The sequence below is a fragment of the Lucilia sericata genome, unplaced genomic scaffold (genome assembly GCF_015586225.1).
Source record: "Lucilia sericata isolate MDLA Ls3-8-SP2 unplaced genomic scaffold, ASM1558622v1 Contig000616F_arrow, whole genome shotgun sequence".
In the NCBI taxonomy this organism is placed as follows: Eukaryota; Metazoa; Arthropoda; class Insecta; order Diptera; family Calliphoridae; genus Lucilia; species Lucilia sericata.
This window is the reverse complement of record NW_023994622.1, coordinates 176863-190444: the sequence shown is the minus strand read 5'-3', so window position 1 is coordinate 190444 and position 13582 is coordinate 176863. Positions and strand designations below refer to the sequence as shown.

At 30.8% G+C, this 13582-nt stretch overlaps 3 protein-coding genes across 4 annotated transcripts; 2 read left to right on the top strand and 1 right to left on the bottom strand.

Annotated features, from left to right (window-relative positions):
* Window positions 1–6573: 6573 nt before the first annotated feature.
* LOC119606721 (DNA-directed RNA polymerase I subunit RPA43) lies at window positions 6574–7781 on the bottom strand. Its single transcript, XM_037960286.1, has 2 exons — window positions 7123–7781; window positions 6574–7059 (listed from the first exon to the last, which is right to left on the bottom strand). Exons 1-2 carry the CDS (start codon window positions 7672–7674, stop codon window positions 6604–6606), a joined length of 1008 nt encoding a protein of 335 aa, XP_037816214.1. The 5' UTR covers window positions 7675–7781; the 3' UTR covers window positions 6574–6603.
* A 768-nt stretch (window positions 7782–8549) lies between these two features.
* On the top strand, window positions 8550–9986 carry LOC119606722 (gamma-interferon-inducible lysosomal thiol reductase). Of its 2 annotated transcripts, none has more exons than XM_037960288.1 (3): window positions 8550–8824; window positions 8971–9315; window positions 9378–9986. In XM_037960288.1, exons 1-3 carry the CDS (start codon window positions 8723–8725, stop codon window positions 9630–9632), a joined length of 702 nt encoding a protein of 233 aa, XP_037816216.1. In that variant the 5' UTR covers window positions 8550–8722; the 3' UTR covers window positions 9633–9986. The 2 variants fall into 2 exon arrangements, with proteins under 2 accessions (XP_037816216.1, XP_037816215.1); XM_037960287.1 differs by having other exon boundaries at window positions 8569–8884.
* A 511-nt stretch (window positions 9987–10497) lies between these two features.
* LOC119606726 (NHL repeat-containing protein 2) lies at window positions 10498–13035 on the top strand. Its single transcript, XM_037960297.1, has 3 exons — window positions 10498–10800; window positions 10861–12068; window positions 12135–13035. Exons 1-3 carry the CDS (start codon window positions 10566–10568, stop codon window positions 12921–12923), a joined length of 2232 nt encoding a protein of 743 aa, XP_037816225.1. The 5' UTR covers window positions 10498–10565; the 3' UTR covers window positions 12924–13035.
* Window positions 13036–13582: the final 547 nt, after the last annotated feature.

Genomic DNA, 13582 nt, shown 5'->3' with positions numbered 1-13582 from the left:
AAAAATATTTATAAATATAAAAAAAAAACATAATTAAGTAAAAGAGACTTAAACTAATGAAATTAATTTAAAAGAAAACTAAAAATTTATTACAGCTAAAATTTATTTTTAAAATAAAACTTAACTTTTACAATATTAAAAACAAAAACTAAGAACTTAATGTTTAATAATTTCATAAATTTTATATTATGTTAATTAACTTACAGCAAACTCATAAATAGTTATTAAAATAGAAAGGTTACAAATAAACATTTCAAAAATTTAAAATTTTTAAAAATCGTTTAACTATTTCGAATAGAAAATTCTTTTAGATTACAGTTTTTAGTTTAACCTTCTATTATTAATAATTAACTTTAATCTTAAAAAAAAATCAAAAAAACTATATGGTTCAATGTTGTGTACCTTTTGTTAAACTTTAATATTTAAAAAATAAAAAAAAATAAAACAAGTAAGAGTATTATATTCGGCCATGCCGAATCTTATATACCCACCATCAAATTATCCTTATTAATAAATTTTGATATTATCGATCTAGTTTGAATCATATGTTGATATTAATATGAACATCAGGGACATATTTGGAAGAGGGCCAAGGGCTTAAGCATGGACCGTGCTATTCCGAATTAAAAATATTAATTTTCTTTGACCCAATATTTATAACCAAAAACTGTTTTTTTGTAAGAGTGGTTATATGGAGGGTAGAGTCAATTATGGACCTTTCCTTGTCGGTTTATACAATAATTGTGTGTATCTAATGTAGCTGTACTCGTATTTTTAATTCAGTCATGAGGTTTAAAGTAATTTTCTGAAGAAAGCCGAAAATGGGGGTTTGATAGTTATCGACCGATCTTCATCAAATTCAGTTGAAAAATTTCAGTTCCTATAAAACTACCGTAATTTGGAAGAACTTTTGAGTCACACATGAGCGTTTAAGTGATTTTCTGGAGCGAATCAATTATAGACCGATTTAAATAAGGACCGATCCTTATAAAATTTGATAGAGAGGTTTTGGCTCGCACGAAATTTGTTTATGTATAATTTTACCGCTGTACTCACATTTTTGAGTCAGTAATGAGCGTTAAAGTCATTGTATAAAGGAGACCTTATTAGGGGGTTAGGGTCAATTATGGACACATCCTCATAAAATTTAAGAAAATGATTTTAGTTCCTATAAAACTTTTTTATGTCAAATTTTATTGTTATGCATATGCTTCTTAAGGTAGATATGAGCATTAAAGTCCTTTTCTGAAGGACCGATCCTTATAAAATTCTACGAAGAGATTTATGTTCCCATAAAACATGTTTGTGCCGAATTTCACAGCTATTGATGCTTCTCTTAGCCAGTTATGGGCGATAAAGTCATTTTCTGAAGGGTACTTTATATGGGGGTAGGGTCAATTATGGGCCTATCCTTATAAAATTTTACAAAGAGATTTATGTTCCCATAAAATATGTTTGTGCTGAATTTCACCGCTATTGATGCTTCTCTTAGACAGTTATGGGCCATAAAGTCATTTTCTGAAGGGGACTTTTTATGGGGGGTAGGGTCAATTATGGGCCTATCCTTATAAAATTTTACAAAGAGATTTAATTTCCCATAAAACATGCTTGTGCCGAATTTCATCGCTATTGATGCTTTTCTTAGCCAGTTATGGGCGATAAAGTCATCTTCTGAAGGGGACTTTATATGGGGGGTAGGGTCAATTATGAGCCTATCCTTATAAAATTTTAAAAGGAGATTTAGGTTCCTATACAACATATTTGTGCCGAATTTCACCGCTATTGATGCTTCTCTTAGGCAGTTATGGGCGATAAAGTCATTTTCTGAAGGGGATTTTATATGGGGGTAGGGTCAATTATGGACCGATCCTTATAAAATTTTACAGTGAGATTTTAGTTCCCATAGAACATGTTTGTGCCGAATTTCACTGCTATTGATGCTTCTCTTAGCCAGTTATGGGCGATAAAGTCATTTTTTGAAGGGGATTTTATATGGGGGGTAGGGTCAATTATGGACCGATCCTTATAAAATTTTACAAAGAGATTTAGGTTCCCATAAAACATGTTTGTGCCGAATTTCACCGCTATTGATGCTTTTCTTAGGCAGTTATGGGCGATAAAGTCATATTCTGATGGGGACTTTATATGGGGGGTAGGGTCAATTATGGACCGATCCTTATAAAATTTTACAGACAGATTTAAGTTCCCATAAAACATGTTTGTGCCGAATTTCACCGCTATTGATGCTTCTCTTAGGCAGTTATGGGCGATAAAGTCATTTTCTGAAGGGGACTTTATATGGGGGGTAGGGTCAATTATGGACCGATCCTTATAAAATTTTACAGAGAGATTTAGGTTCCCATAAAACATGTTTGTGCCGAATTTCACCGCTATTGATGCTTCTCTTAGGCAGTTATGGGCGATAAAGTCATTTTCTGAAGGGGACTTTATATGGGGGGTAGGGTCAATTATGGACCGATCCTTATAAAATATAACAAAGAGATTTAGATTCCCATGAAACATGTTTGTGCCAAATTTCACCGCTATTGGTTCTTCCCTTAGCAAGTTATGAGCGATAAAGTCATTTTCTGAAGGGGGCCTTATATGGGGGCTAGGCGAAATTGTGGACCGATATTGCCCATTTTCAATACCAAACAAACTGCATCAACTAAAAGTATCTGTGCAAAATTTCAGCTCGCTAGCTACTTCCATTTGGACTCTATCGTGTTTTCAACAGACAGACAGACAGACAGACAGACGGACAGACGGACGGACATGGCTAGATCGTCTTAGAATCTAATAAGGACCCAGAATATATATACTTTTATGGGTCTTAGACGAATATTTCAATGTGTTACAAACGGAATGACAAAAACAATATACCCCCCATCTTTTTTGATGGTGGGTATAAAAATTAAATTCTAGATTTTATTATAAATATTGTATTGTATTTTCTGTATATTATGAATTGTATACTTATGTATGTATATCTATTATATACATGCGTATGTATTTATGTAAATGTTATTTATATACTAATATACAGCAGTCATTAAAAATAAAAAAAACAACAATTAATTAAATTATATACATAAGTTTATAAAGAAAATAAACAATTTAAACCAAATTGTCTAATAACCATAATTAAATTGAAAAGATTCACATCAGGCATGGATAATTCAGTACTTTAGTACTTCTTGACATTTTCGATACTTTTTCTTAGAAACTTTTGATAAACAGTATAATCTAGTATACAGTTTAGTCTATAGTCTAGTCTATATAGACTAGACTATAGACTAGACTATAGACTAGACTATAGACTAGACTATAGACTAGACTATAGACTAGACTATAGACTGGACTATAGACTAGACTATAGACTAGACTATAGACTAGACTATAGACTAGACTATAGACTAGACTATAGACTAGACTATAGACTAGACTATAGACTAGACTATAGACTAGACTATAGACTAGACTATAGACTAGACTATAGACTAGACTATAGACTAGACTATAGACTAGACTATAGACTAGACTATAGACTAGACTATAGACTAGACTATAGACTAGACTATAGACTAGACTATAGACTAGACTATAGACTAGACTATAGACTAGACTATAGACTAGACTATAGACTAGACTATAGACTAGACTATAGACTAGACTATAGACTAGACTATAGACTAGACTATAGACTAGACTATAGACTAGACTATAGACTAGACTATAGACTAGACTATAGACTAGACTATAGACTAGACTATAGACTAGACTATAGACTAGACTATAGACTAGACTATAGACTAGACTAGACTATAGACTAGACTATAGACTAGACTATAGACTAGACTATAGACTAGACTATAGACTAGACTATAGACTAGACTATAGACTAGACTATAGACTAGACTATAGACTAGACTATAGACTAGACTATAGACTAGACTATAGACTAGACTATAGACTAGACTATAGACTAGACTATAGACTAGACTATAGACTAGACTATAGACTAGACTATAGACTAGACTATAGACTAGACTATAGACTAGACTATAGACTAGACTATAGACTAGACTATAGACTAGACTATAGACTAGACTATAGACTAGACTATAGACTAGACTATAGACTAGACTATAGACTAGACTATAGACTAGACTATAGACTAGACTATAGACTAGACTATAGACTAGACTATAGACTAGACTATAGACTAGACTATAGACTAGACTATAGACTAGACTATAGACTAGACTAGACTATAGACTAGACTATAGACTAGACTATAGACTAGACTATAGACTAGACTATAGACTAGACTATAGACTAGACTATAGACTAGACTATAGACTAGACTATAGACTAGACTATAGACTAGACTATAGACTAGACTAAGACTAGACTATAGACTAGACTATAGACTAGACTAGACTATAGACTAGACTATAGACTAGACTATAGACTAGACTATAGACTAGACTATAGACTAGACTATAGACTAGACTATAGACTAGACTATAGACTAGACTATAGACTAGGACTATAGACTAGACTATAGACTAGACTATAGACTAGACTATAGACTAGACTATAGACTAGACTATAGACTAGACTATAGACTAGACTATAGACTAGACTATAGACTAGACTATAGACTAGACTATAGACTAGACTATAGACTAGACTATAGACTAGACTATAGACTAGACTATAGACTAGACTATAGACTAGACTATAGACTAGACTATAGACTAGACTATAGACTAGACTATAGACTAGACTATAGACTAGACTATAGACTAGACTATAGACTAACTAGACTAGACTATAGACTAGACTATAGACTAGACTATAGACTAGACTATAGACTAGACTATAGACTAGACTATAGACTAGACTATAGACTAGACTATAGACTAGACTAGACTAGACTATAGACTAGACTATAGACTAGACTATAGACTAGACTATAGACTAGACTATAGACTAGACTATAGACTTAATTAATCACAACGCAGCCTTTATAAATAACTCTGTGAATCTTTTCCTCTCTCATAAAACATTATTTTTTTAAGAAAACTTAAAAAACTACAAATAAAATGTATTATTTATGATAAAAGAAAAGAAAAAAATTTAGCATTAATTAAAATAAATATTAATTTATGTCTAAAATTTATATGTCTAAAAATTTTATTGATTTTTTTAGGTTAGTTTTTTTTTAATTTCTCAAAAACTTTTTATTTCAATTTAGTAACTAAATCAAAATGCATAATGTAATAATTATAATAAGTAAATTAAATATAAAATAATGCATTCATTAATGTAAAATGTCTCTATCTGTGTGAATTTTTATTTGATATGTGACATACAACAACAAACAAATACTAAATAAAAAAAATTGATTATTAATAAAAAAATTTAATATAAATAAAATAAATTCAGTGATATAAAAACCTACACAAGTGTTTTATTTCCATAAAATTCTAAGAACATTATCTTTTTATAGAACATATTCGAAAAAATTCTCTTTTTATAGAAAATGTCAGAGAAAATTCACTTTTTATAGAACATTTTCAAGAAAATTCTCTTTTTATAGAAAATTTTCAATCAAAATCTTATTTTATAGAAAATTTGCGATCAAATTCTCTTTTTATAGAAAATTTTCGATCAAATACTCTTTTTATGGAAAATTTTCGATCAAATTCGCTTTTTATAGAAAATTATGGATAAAATTCTCTTTTTATACAAAATTTTTCTTTCTTTTTATAGAACGTTTTCGAAAAAATTCTCATTTTATAAGAAATTTTCAAGAAAATTCTCTGTTTATAGAAAAATCTAAATTTTAGAATATAAGATTTCCAGACCATAGACTAGTCTAGAGGCTAGTTTATACTCCAGACTTTAGTTTAGTCTTTAGACAAATGTATAGGGCTGATTATAGTCTATTCTCTAGTCAAGACTTACTCCAAGCTGTATTCAGGACAATAGTCTAAAATGCAGTACATAGTTCTACATATACGCTAGATGTTAGTATATTTTATAGTCCTGAGTATTGTCCAGTTTTTAGTCGTGACCATAGTTTTGTCTACTTTATAGTCTTTAAGTTTAGTCTATACTGCTCACTATCTACTATAGACTTATAGTCTAGTTTATAGTTTTCCTAAAGTTCAGTCTAAACTACAGACTATAAACTTCACAATAATTATCAAATAGTACTTTCGATTTGTATTTGTTAATGAAATTAAATCATAGCAATTTTTTCAACGAAAGTGTTTAAACTTTTATTTACAATTTAAATGTATATTAATCTTTATAAATCTTAAATATATTAAACATTAGTCTGTGTAAAATGCTCGCAATATTTGTACTACATTTAAAATTGTAGAAAAAAATAATAAACATAATAAAACTTTATGTTTTACTCAATCATTTACAGAATAAAATCTTGAAACATTTCATAGTGATTTTCATTAGGAGTACAGCTGAGTTAAACAAAATTCTAAAATCTTCCTAATTGTTACTAAAAAATGAAAAAAAAACTGTTTAATAGCTAAAAATATATATTATGATCTATCAAGGAGGTAAAATGTATTACACGCTGTTCACATAACAATCATCATCTACAATTTCAGACTTTACTTTTACATTCAAATCTGATGATTTACTTTTATGCTTTTTCGTGGAGCTGGCTTCTTTTTCTTTTTTGATCTTTTTGGGTGTGGGCGGCAAAGAGTCATCACTATAAGTTAATTCACGTTTTATTTCCTTGCTTACTGGTATCTCACTACTTTCTGTTCCAGAAGATTGAGAGCTTTTACGTTTCTTAGATGATTTTTTCTTATCTGAGTCAACTGGAGTTTCTTCTGCAGTGTTTTTAGATTTTTTGGATTTTTTAGGTTTCTGTTTATTACATTCATCTATGGCTTCTTCGAATTCTGAGGGTGCTTCTGTTTTTATGACCGACAATAAATCATCAAGTTCCTGGCCACCATCTTTTTCTTCTATTCCAGAATCAGCATTTTCTTCCTGTTTGAAAACTATTTTTTTCTGTAAGTAAAGTTAAAAAATTACTATTGGCTTAGTTTTATATAAAAGTCTTATTTTAATTACCGCCTTAGCTAAGGCTTTTTGAGCTCCCGGAGTCAATAGTTCACCATCTATGTAGGGGAAAACATTTTGTAAATTATACTTGCGTATACGGAACTTGACTTCCTGATCCATTTGGACTTCTTCTTTATCCACTTTGTGGGCCACTCTCAAATTGGCATTAAAAACACGATACAGAATTACGCCTACTTGATGTGGTCCTATATGTTTGACTACTCCCGTGAGCTCAGCTCCTTCTTCGGGTCTAAAAACGTAAACATCAGCATTGATGTTGACATGTATACGAGCATCATCGGCACGCATAGCTCCCGTATTGCCCAACACTTTAATATTTTTAACATCCAATACTATGCCATCCAGATGAATGTCATAGAATCCCACTTTACTTCTCACCAAATGGGCCATAAGAACATGTTTGAAATCAGCTAAACAGAAAGGTCCCATGGACAAATGTAAATTTGTGTTTATTTTCAGCACACAAGAGCCCTCTGTCTCTGTATATTGATCCAATTCCTTGGTGGTATACTTAACATACTCCTGCAGTCTTTTGGCCATTGTTTTTATTTAGGTTTTATGATAAAATTGTATTTTCTATAAAATTTATATTAAAAATCCAATTGCAACAAGCACATTGTACATGTGTTAAAGAGAAATGTCAAAAAAAAATAGTTGGTATAGTATGTTCAGTTTATAAATAAAAAATGTTGCCAGATTGTTTTTTTTTTTTTTTTTGCATAATACTCAAATTTTTAGATATAATTATCAAAATAACTTTCTTGGTATATAATTTGGTATAAAATTTTCAAAAATTTCCAATTTTTTGTAACTCTAACTTTATAACACGTTTAAAATTTTATTTTAAATGAGGAATTTAAAAAACTTTGAATTTTATTCAAAATTTTCTATAAAAAGTTTTGTTTTTAATACTTTCTATAGACAATTTAAAACGAATATTTTATAAACAAAAGTTTATGTATAACAGTTTATAATTAATGTACACAATTTTATGTATCACAGTTTTTTTCGTAAAGAAAGTATTTATAATTTTTTTATACGAATGATTGTTTTTATAAATGTTTCTTTAAAATCTTATTCGTAACAGCTTTTCTATAGAATAATTTGTATTACAGTTTTCTATACGAAATTAGAAAACTCTGATGTATTACAGTTTTTCTATTAAACGTCTGTATACCAATTTATTCAATAGAAGATTTAATGTATAATATTATGTTTACAAAAATTTTGTGCTTAAAATTTATCTATAGAAAATAGTTAATAATACATTCAAATTTTAGATTTTAAATTTGAAAAATTGACTACATATTTAAAGGATTAGATAGAAAATACATTGCGAAACTTAAAACAGAAAAATCCTAGCCGCCCTTAAAATTAATGTACCAACGTCGTTGAAAACATTGTAGCCGTCGTTTATACTACAACGTTATGAAATGTCTTCGGTTTAGGACTCCAGTTGTTGTTGTACAGTAGAAAAACAAATCTGCATTACAAAAATAAAAGAAAAACATGAAAATTTCCCTTTCACGATAAAATCGAATCCAATAAACTAAAAATAAATAAAAAAAAAAAAAACAAGATTATACAAATGGTTTCGGCAACACGTAAACGCATTCTTCTCTTACTGATTGTTATTGTACTAACATTTCTGCTTATACGCTTCCTGTTGTACAATGGAACACTATTGGCTGTAAGTATGCAGTATCCACAGGCACAGGTGGTACAAAATAAACAACACAAAACTAGCCACGTAGGTTTAGTATTAAAGCCATAAATGTTTACTTAAGCAAAAGTGATAATAATAAGAAATCGTATTTACGTTTGTTTATCTACTAGGAAACACAAAGTTATAGACGTGCACCCGGTGCTCCGGTAATTGTGGCGGTATTTTATGAAGCCTTATGTCCGGATAGTAAACATTTCATAATGAAACAACTATTACCGGCCTATAAAGAGGCAGCCCCGCTAATGGATGTACAACTCATACCCTACGGTAAGGCTACCACTTACACCAATGCCGATGGCAGTTATCGTTTCGATTGCCAACATGGACACTTGGAATGTGAGGCAAATACCTATCATGCCTGTGTCATTGAGGTGGTAGAAGATGCGCTGGCGCGTCTTGAAGTTGTGGCCTGTATGATACGTGATAATCATTTGCCGAAAGAAGCTTTCCATAAGGTGGGTGCAAGAATTGTCTTATTTGCATATTGTTTGTAAACTATTTAACTATTTTTAACTAGTGTGCCAAGCAGCATAATATTGAAAATATTGATCTCATACAAAAATGTTATGATAGTTCCAATGGCAGTGAACTGCTGAAATTGAATGGTGATGTTACTCATGCCTTACGGCCCAGCATTACTTTCATACCCACTATAACCTTGGATGGTTCTCAAGGACGTCAGGCCACTATTTTGAAAAACCTTTTAGCTGAAATCTGTAAAATTGCTGGAGATAATGAAAAGGCCGAAGAAATCTGTAGTAAACATATTTGAAGATATGTTTTCTTTGGAAAAAAATTCCATTTATGTTTTCATTTGGATGCGTTTTATTTTTCAACATTGTTAAGTTTTTTCTAAGAAAATAAGCATTTAATTTTTTAAAAGAAATTTATCTTATCAACAATAACAAAATTAATACCATAACTCACCTGCCACATGTTGAAAACGTGAAAAACTGAAACAAGTCCAAAGATATTAACACTTTATTTTAATTCTAATCTAAAAAGAACAAAACAAAAAAATTTCTGGTCATCTTTATTTTGTAGACTTCACGAATTAACAAGAATTTTTTAAAGTTAATAATTATTTGAATAAGTAATTAATAAATTTATATATTGTGTAAAGCAATTTACTTTAAGTTGAAATTATTTTTAAATACCTATAATATTTTAATAAATAAAACGAAAAATTTATTGTTTAAAAAAATTTTTTTATTGAAATTAAAACAGTTATTTTTATGACCCATGCAGGCCGTACTGGTAGGGCTACCAAAGAAGGCATACTTAGAACTACCCTTCGCACGACTGGCCGTCCAGCCCCACAACTTAAAATCCACGCGCGTTTTTATACATAATTGTTATAAATAAAAAAACATAAAAATGTTTATACAATTTTTAAAATATTAATTTTTATACAAATTTATCAAAAATTTTACTTTTTTCATAGAAAAAATTCAAGTTTTCTCTCTTATAGGAAATCATTAAGAAAAATCCCTTTTCTATAGAAAACTGAATTATTTGTTTTATTTTTATAATTAATTTTGTTTTTCCGTTTTAATCTCTTTATTGCCACTGTATCCTCGCTATGTCGACACACTGAACATACCCCTTCATTTATTAATTTCTTTTTTGACATATTTACCTTTTTTTGGCTGACAAATGAAATCACTTTACACTTTCCACCAACAACAAAAGTTCACAATTTTTTATGAAATTCTGGAAAAATACGAAAAGTTTTATACAAAATCTGTTTACAAAAATGGACACTGAAGAATTGGAACCCATGGACATGTTAGCCTATATAACTGAGGAGTTACAGGGACGCTATAGGGCTGCTAAAGATGTCACAGCCCAGGCACAAGTTTTTCAGGATTTCCTTAGGCGCTGGGAGGCAGATAGTGCTTTAGATGTGTTAAGAAAACAAAATTATGAAGTGCAAAAGGGTAATGAGAAAAAATTGCCATTCTTTTTCTTTATAAAATTCTAATGTTTATCTTTTCTAGATCTTGATTGGTTTAATGTGAGTCAGCCCTTGACCTTGGAAAGCTTAAGGGGAAAGTTAGTGGTATTGGATTTCTTTACTTACTGCTGCATCAACTGTATGCACATATTACCCGAATTGAATGCTTTAGAGAAATTGTATCCTGTTGAACGGGGCCTGGTGGTGGTGGGTGTCCATAGTCCCAAGTTTGAAAATGAAAAAGATGCTGCCAATATTTTAGCGGCTGCTCAACGCTATGGCATTGAACATCCCATTGTTAATGATCCACGCATGTCTTTGTGGCGTGCTATAGGCATACGTTGTTGGCCTACTTTAATGGTTTTGTCTCCCAGTGGTGCACCTTTGTTAATGTTAATGGGTGAGGGACATGCTTTATTTTTGGAACGTTTCACCGAACAGGCTTTAAGATTCTTTGCTCAAAAGGAAGAACTAAAATACTTTGCTCTACCTTTAAGACCCTCTTTGGGTCTTTTGCCCGCCTCTAAATTAAGATTCCCCGCCAAAATTGCCCGCAGTGAGGAGGGAAATTTTGCTGTAGCTGATGCCGGCAACAATCGTATATTGGTGTTTAACATTAAGGGGGAGGTTTTGCAAAAAATAGGCTGTGGTGTAGCTGGCTTGGTTGATGGCAATCTAGAGATGGCACGTTTTAATTCTCCCCAGGGAGTGATATTTCTTAACAATGATACACTAATAGTGGCTGATACCGAAAATCATGCCATACGCCAAGTTAATTTAACAACCAGAACCGTCGAAACCTTAGCTGGCACAGGGCAGCAGGGACATGATCGTCTAGGCGGTAAAATTGGACCATTGCAGCAAATATCTTCTCCCTGGGATGTGGCAGTTTTTCGAACCCGAGACATGGACATGTCTTTTCATTTGGACGAACAAAATGTTCCAGAGAAAACTATTATTATAATATCAATGGCTGGTACTCATCAAATATGGGGCTATTTCCCAGAAGGTATGATTTGGTGGAAATTTAAGAAATTTGAGCCACGCACTTGTGTTTCTGTGATAGGCAATGGCATGGAAGAGAATCGTAATAATTCTTATCCCCAAAATGCTGCCTTTGCACAACCCTCCGGTTTGGCTATGGCCAAAGACTATCTGTTTATAGCGGACAGTGAAAGTTCCAGTATACGCAAAGCATCCATGGTAGATGGCAAAGTTTTGGCTGTGGTTGGAGGAGATCGTAATCCACAGGTGAGCGTTCTCTATAAGAAAGAAATGGAAAAATTAACAAATATTTAATATCTCTATACTTTTTAGAATCTTTTTGCTTTCGGTGATGTTGATGGTAAACAATATGCTGCCAAACTCCAGCATCCTTTGGGTGTAACTTACAATCATATCAATGGTAAAGTTTATGTAGCCGATACCTACAATCACAAACTTAAAGTCATTGACGTCGACTCGAGTACCATTGAAACTTTGGCCATAAAGCAATACAACGATGACTCTAAACTGCAACAATTCAATGAACCAGCTGGTCTTTGTTTCGACTCAACTGGTCAATATATGCTTGTCTCCGATACTAATAATCATCAGATATTACGTATTAATATGCAAACTCTAAAAGCCGAACCAATTAATTTAAACTTCCAACAGGTCAACAATGCAGACGTAACAGTTACTGATGGTCCTTTGCGTTCCGGTTTGGAATTACTAAAACAGCTTCCCCTAAAACATTGCAAACAATTAAAACTGCAAGTATGCGTTTCTCTAGATGACCAATTAAAATTTACCACAGATGCTCCTCAGAAATGGTCTGTTAACAGTAAAAATAGTGCCTTGAAATCTTTAAATACTAAAGGTTCTTTAACCGATGGTAAATTTGTATTACAATTGCAACGTCAGGATGACCTTAAATCTAACGTGCCAAAGGAAGATATAAAATTGGATTTATCTTTAAGTTTATGCGATGCCAAAAGTTGTCTAATGAAAAGATTTTCCTTGATTCTAAATGATAATGGAGATTCTTTAACGGCAAATAATTCAGCTGCTGAAGAGTGTAATGTTCAGGTTCATATTACACCTAATGGTGTAAGACTTTGTTAAGGTTTTGTCCAAAAAAAAAAAAAAGAAACTAAAGTTGAGATTATGTTTGTATTATTTTATGTAACCGTTATTGTTTAATTTGATCCTTTTATTCTGCTGTAATTTTAATAAAGTGCTAACTTAAAGAAAAATAAAAAAACTTAACTATACTGAATAAAAAGTTTTTATTATTAAGGAACTAGAAGAAAATATTTGTACTATCGAAATTTTCAATTTTTATAAAAATTTTTCCTTTTTATAGAAAACTTTTGAAATTTCACATAATTTTCTATAGAAAATTCTTTAACTTTTCTATTTCTATAAAATATTTGCAAAATCTTCTATTTTGAACATTTTCGAAACTTTCTATTTGTATGGAACATTTTCGAAACTTTCTATTTTTATAGAACATTTTCGAAACTTTCTATTTGTAAAGGACATTTTCGAAATTTTCTATTTCTATAAAACATTTTCGAAATTTTGTATTTCTATAGAACATTTTCGAAATTTTCTATTTCTATGGAACATTTCCGAAATTTTTTAGTTCTACAGAACATTTTCAAAATTTTCTATTTCTATAGAAGATTTTCGAAAATTTCTTTTTTTGAAATTTTCTATTTCCATAAAATATTTTAAAATTTTTCTATTTTTTATATAAAATTTTCAAAATTTTCTATTTT

What these genes read in the sequence shown, in the direction of transcription:
- LOC119606721 (XM_037960286.1), bottom strand. Translation starts at nt 7,674, where the DNA reads ATGGCCAAAAGACTGCAGGAGTATGTTAAGTATACCACCAAGGAATTG. An exon ending in AAAAAGCCTTAGCTAAGGCG is followed by an intron (nt 7,060 to 7,122) that starts GTAATTAAAATA and finishes CTTTACTTACAG; the next exon opens with AAAAAAATAGTTTTCAAACA.
- LOC119606722 (XM_037960287.1), top strand. Translation starts at nt 8,723, where the DNA reads ATGGTTTCGGCAACACGTAAACGCATTCTTCTCTTACTGATTGTTATT. An exon ending in AACAACACAAAACTAGCCAC is followed by an intron (nt 8,885 to 8,970) that starts GTAGGTTTAGTA and finishes TTTATCTACTAG; the next exon opens with GAAACACAAAGTTATAGACG. An exon ending in CGAAAGAAGCTTTCCATAAG is followed by an intron (nt 9,316 to 9,377) that starts GTGGGTGCAAGA and finishes ATTTTTAACTAG; the next exon opens with TGTGCCAAGCAGCATAATAT.
- LOC119606726 (XM_037960297.1), top strand. Translation starts at nt 10,566, where the DNA reads ATGAAATTCTGGAAAAATACGAAAAGTTTTATACAAAATCTGTTTACA. An exon ending in AAATTATGAAGTGCAAAAGG is followed by an intron (nt 10,801 to 10,860) that starts GTAATGAGAAAA and finishes TATCTTTTCTAG; the next exon opens with ATCTTGATTGGTTTAATGTG. An exon ending in GAGGAGATCGTAATCCACAG is followed by an intron (nt 12,069 to 12,134) that starts GTGAGCGTTCTC and finishes TATACTTTTTAG; the next exon opens with AATCTTTTTGCTTTCGGTGA.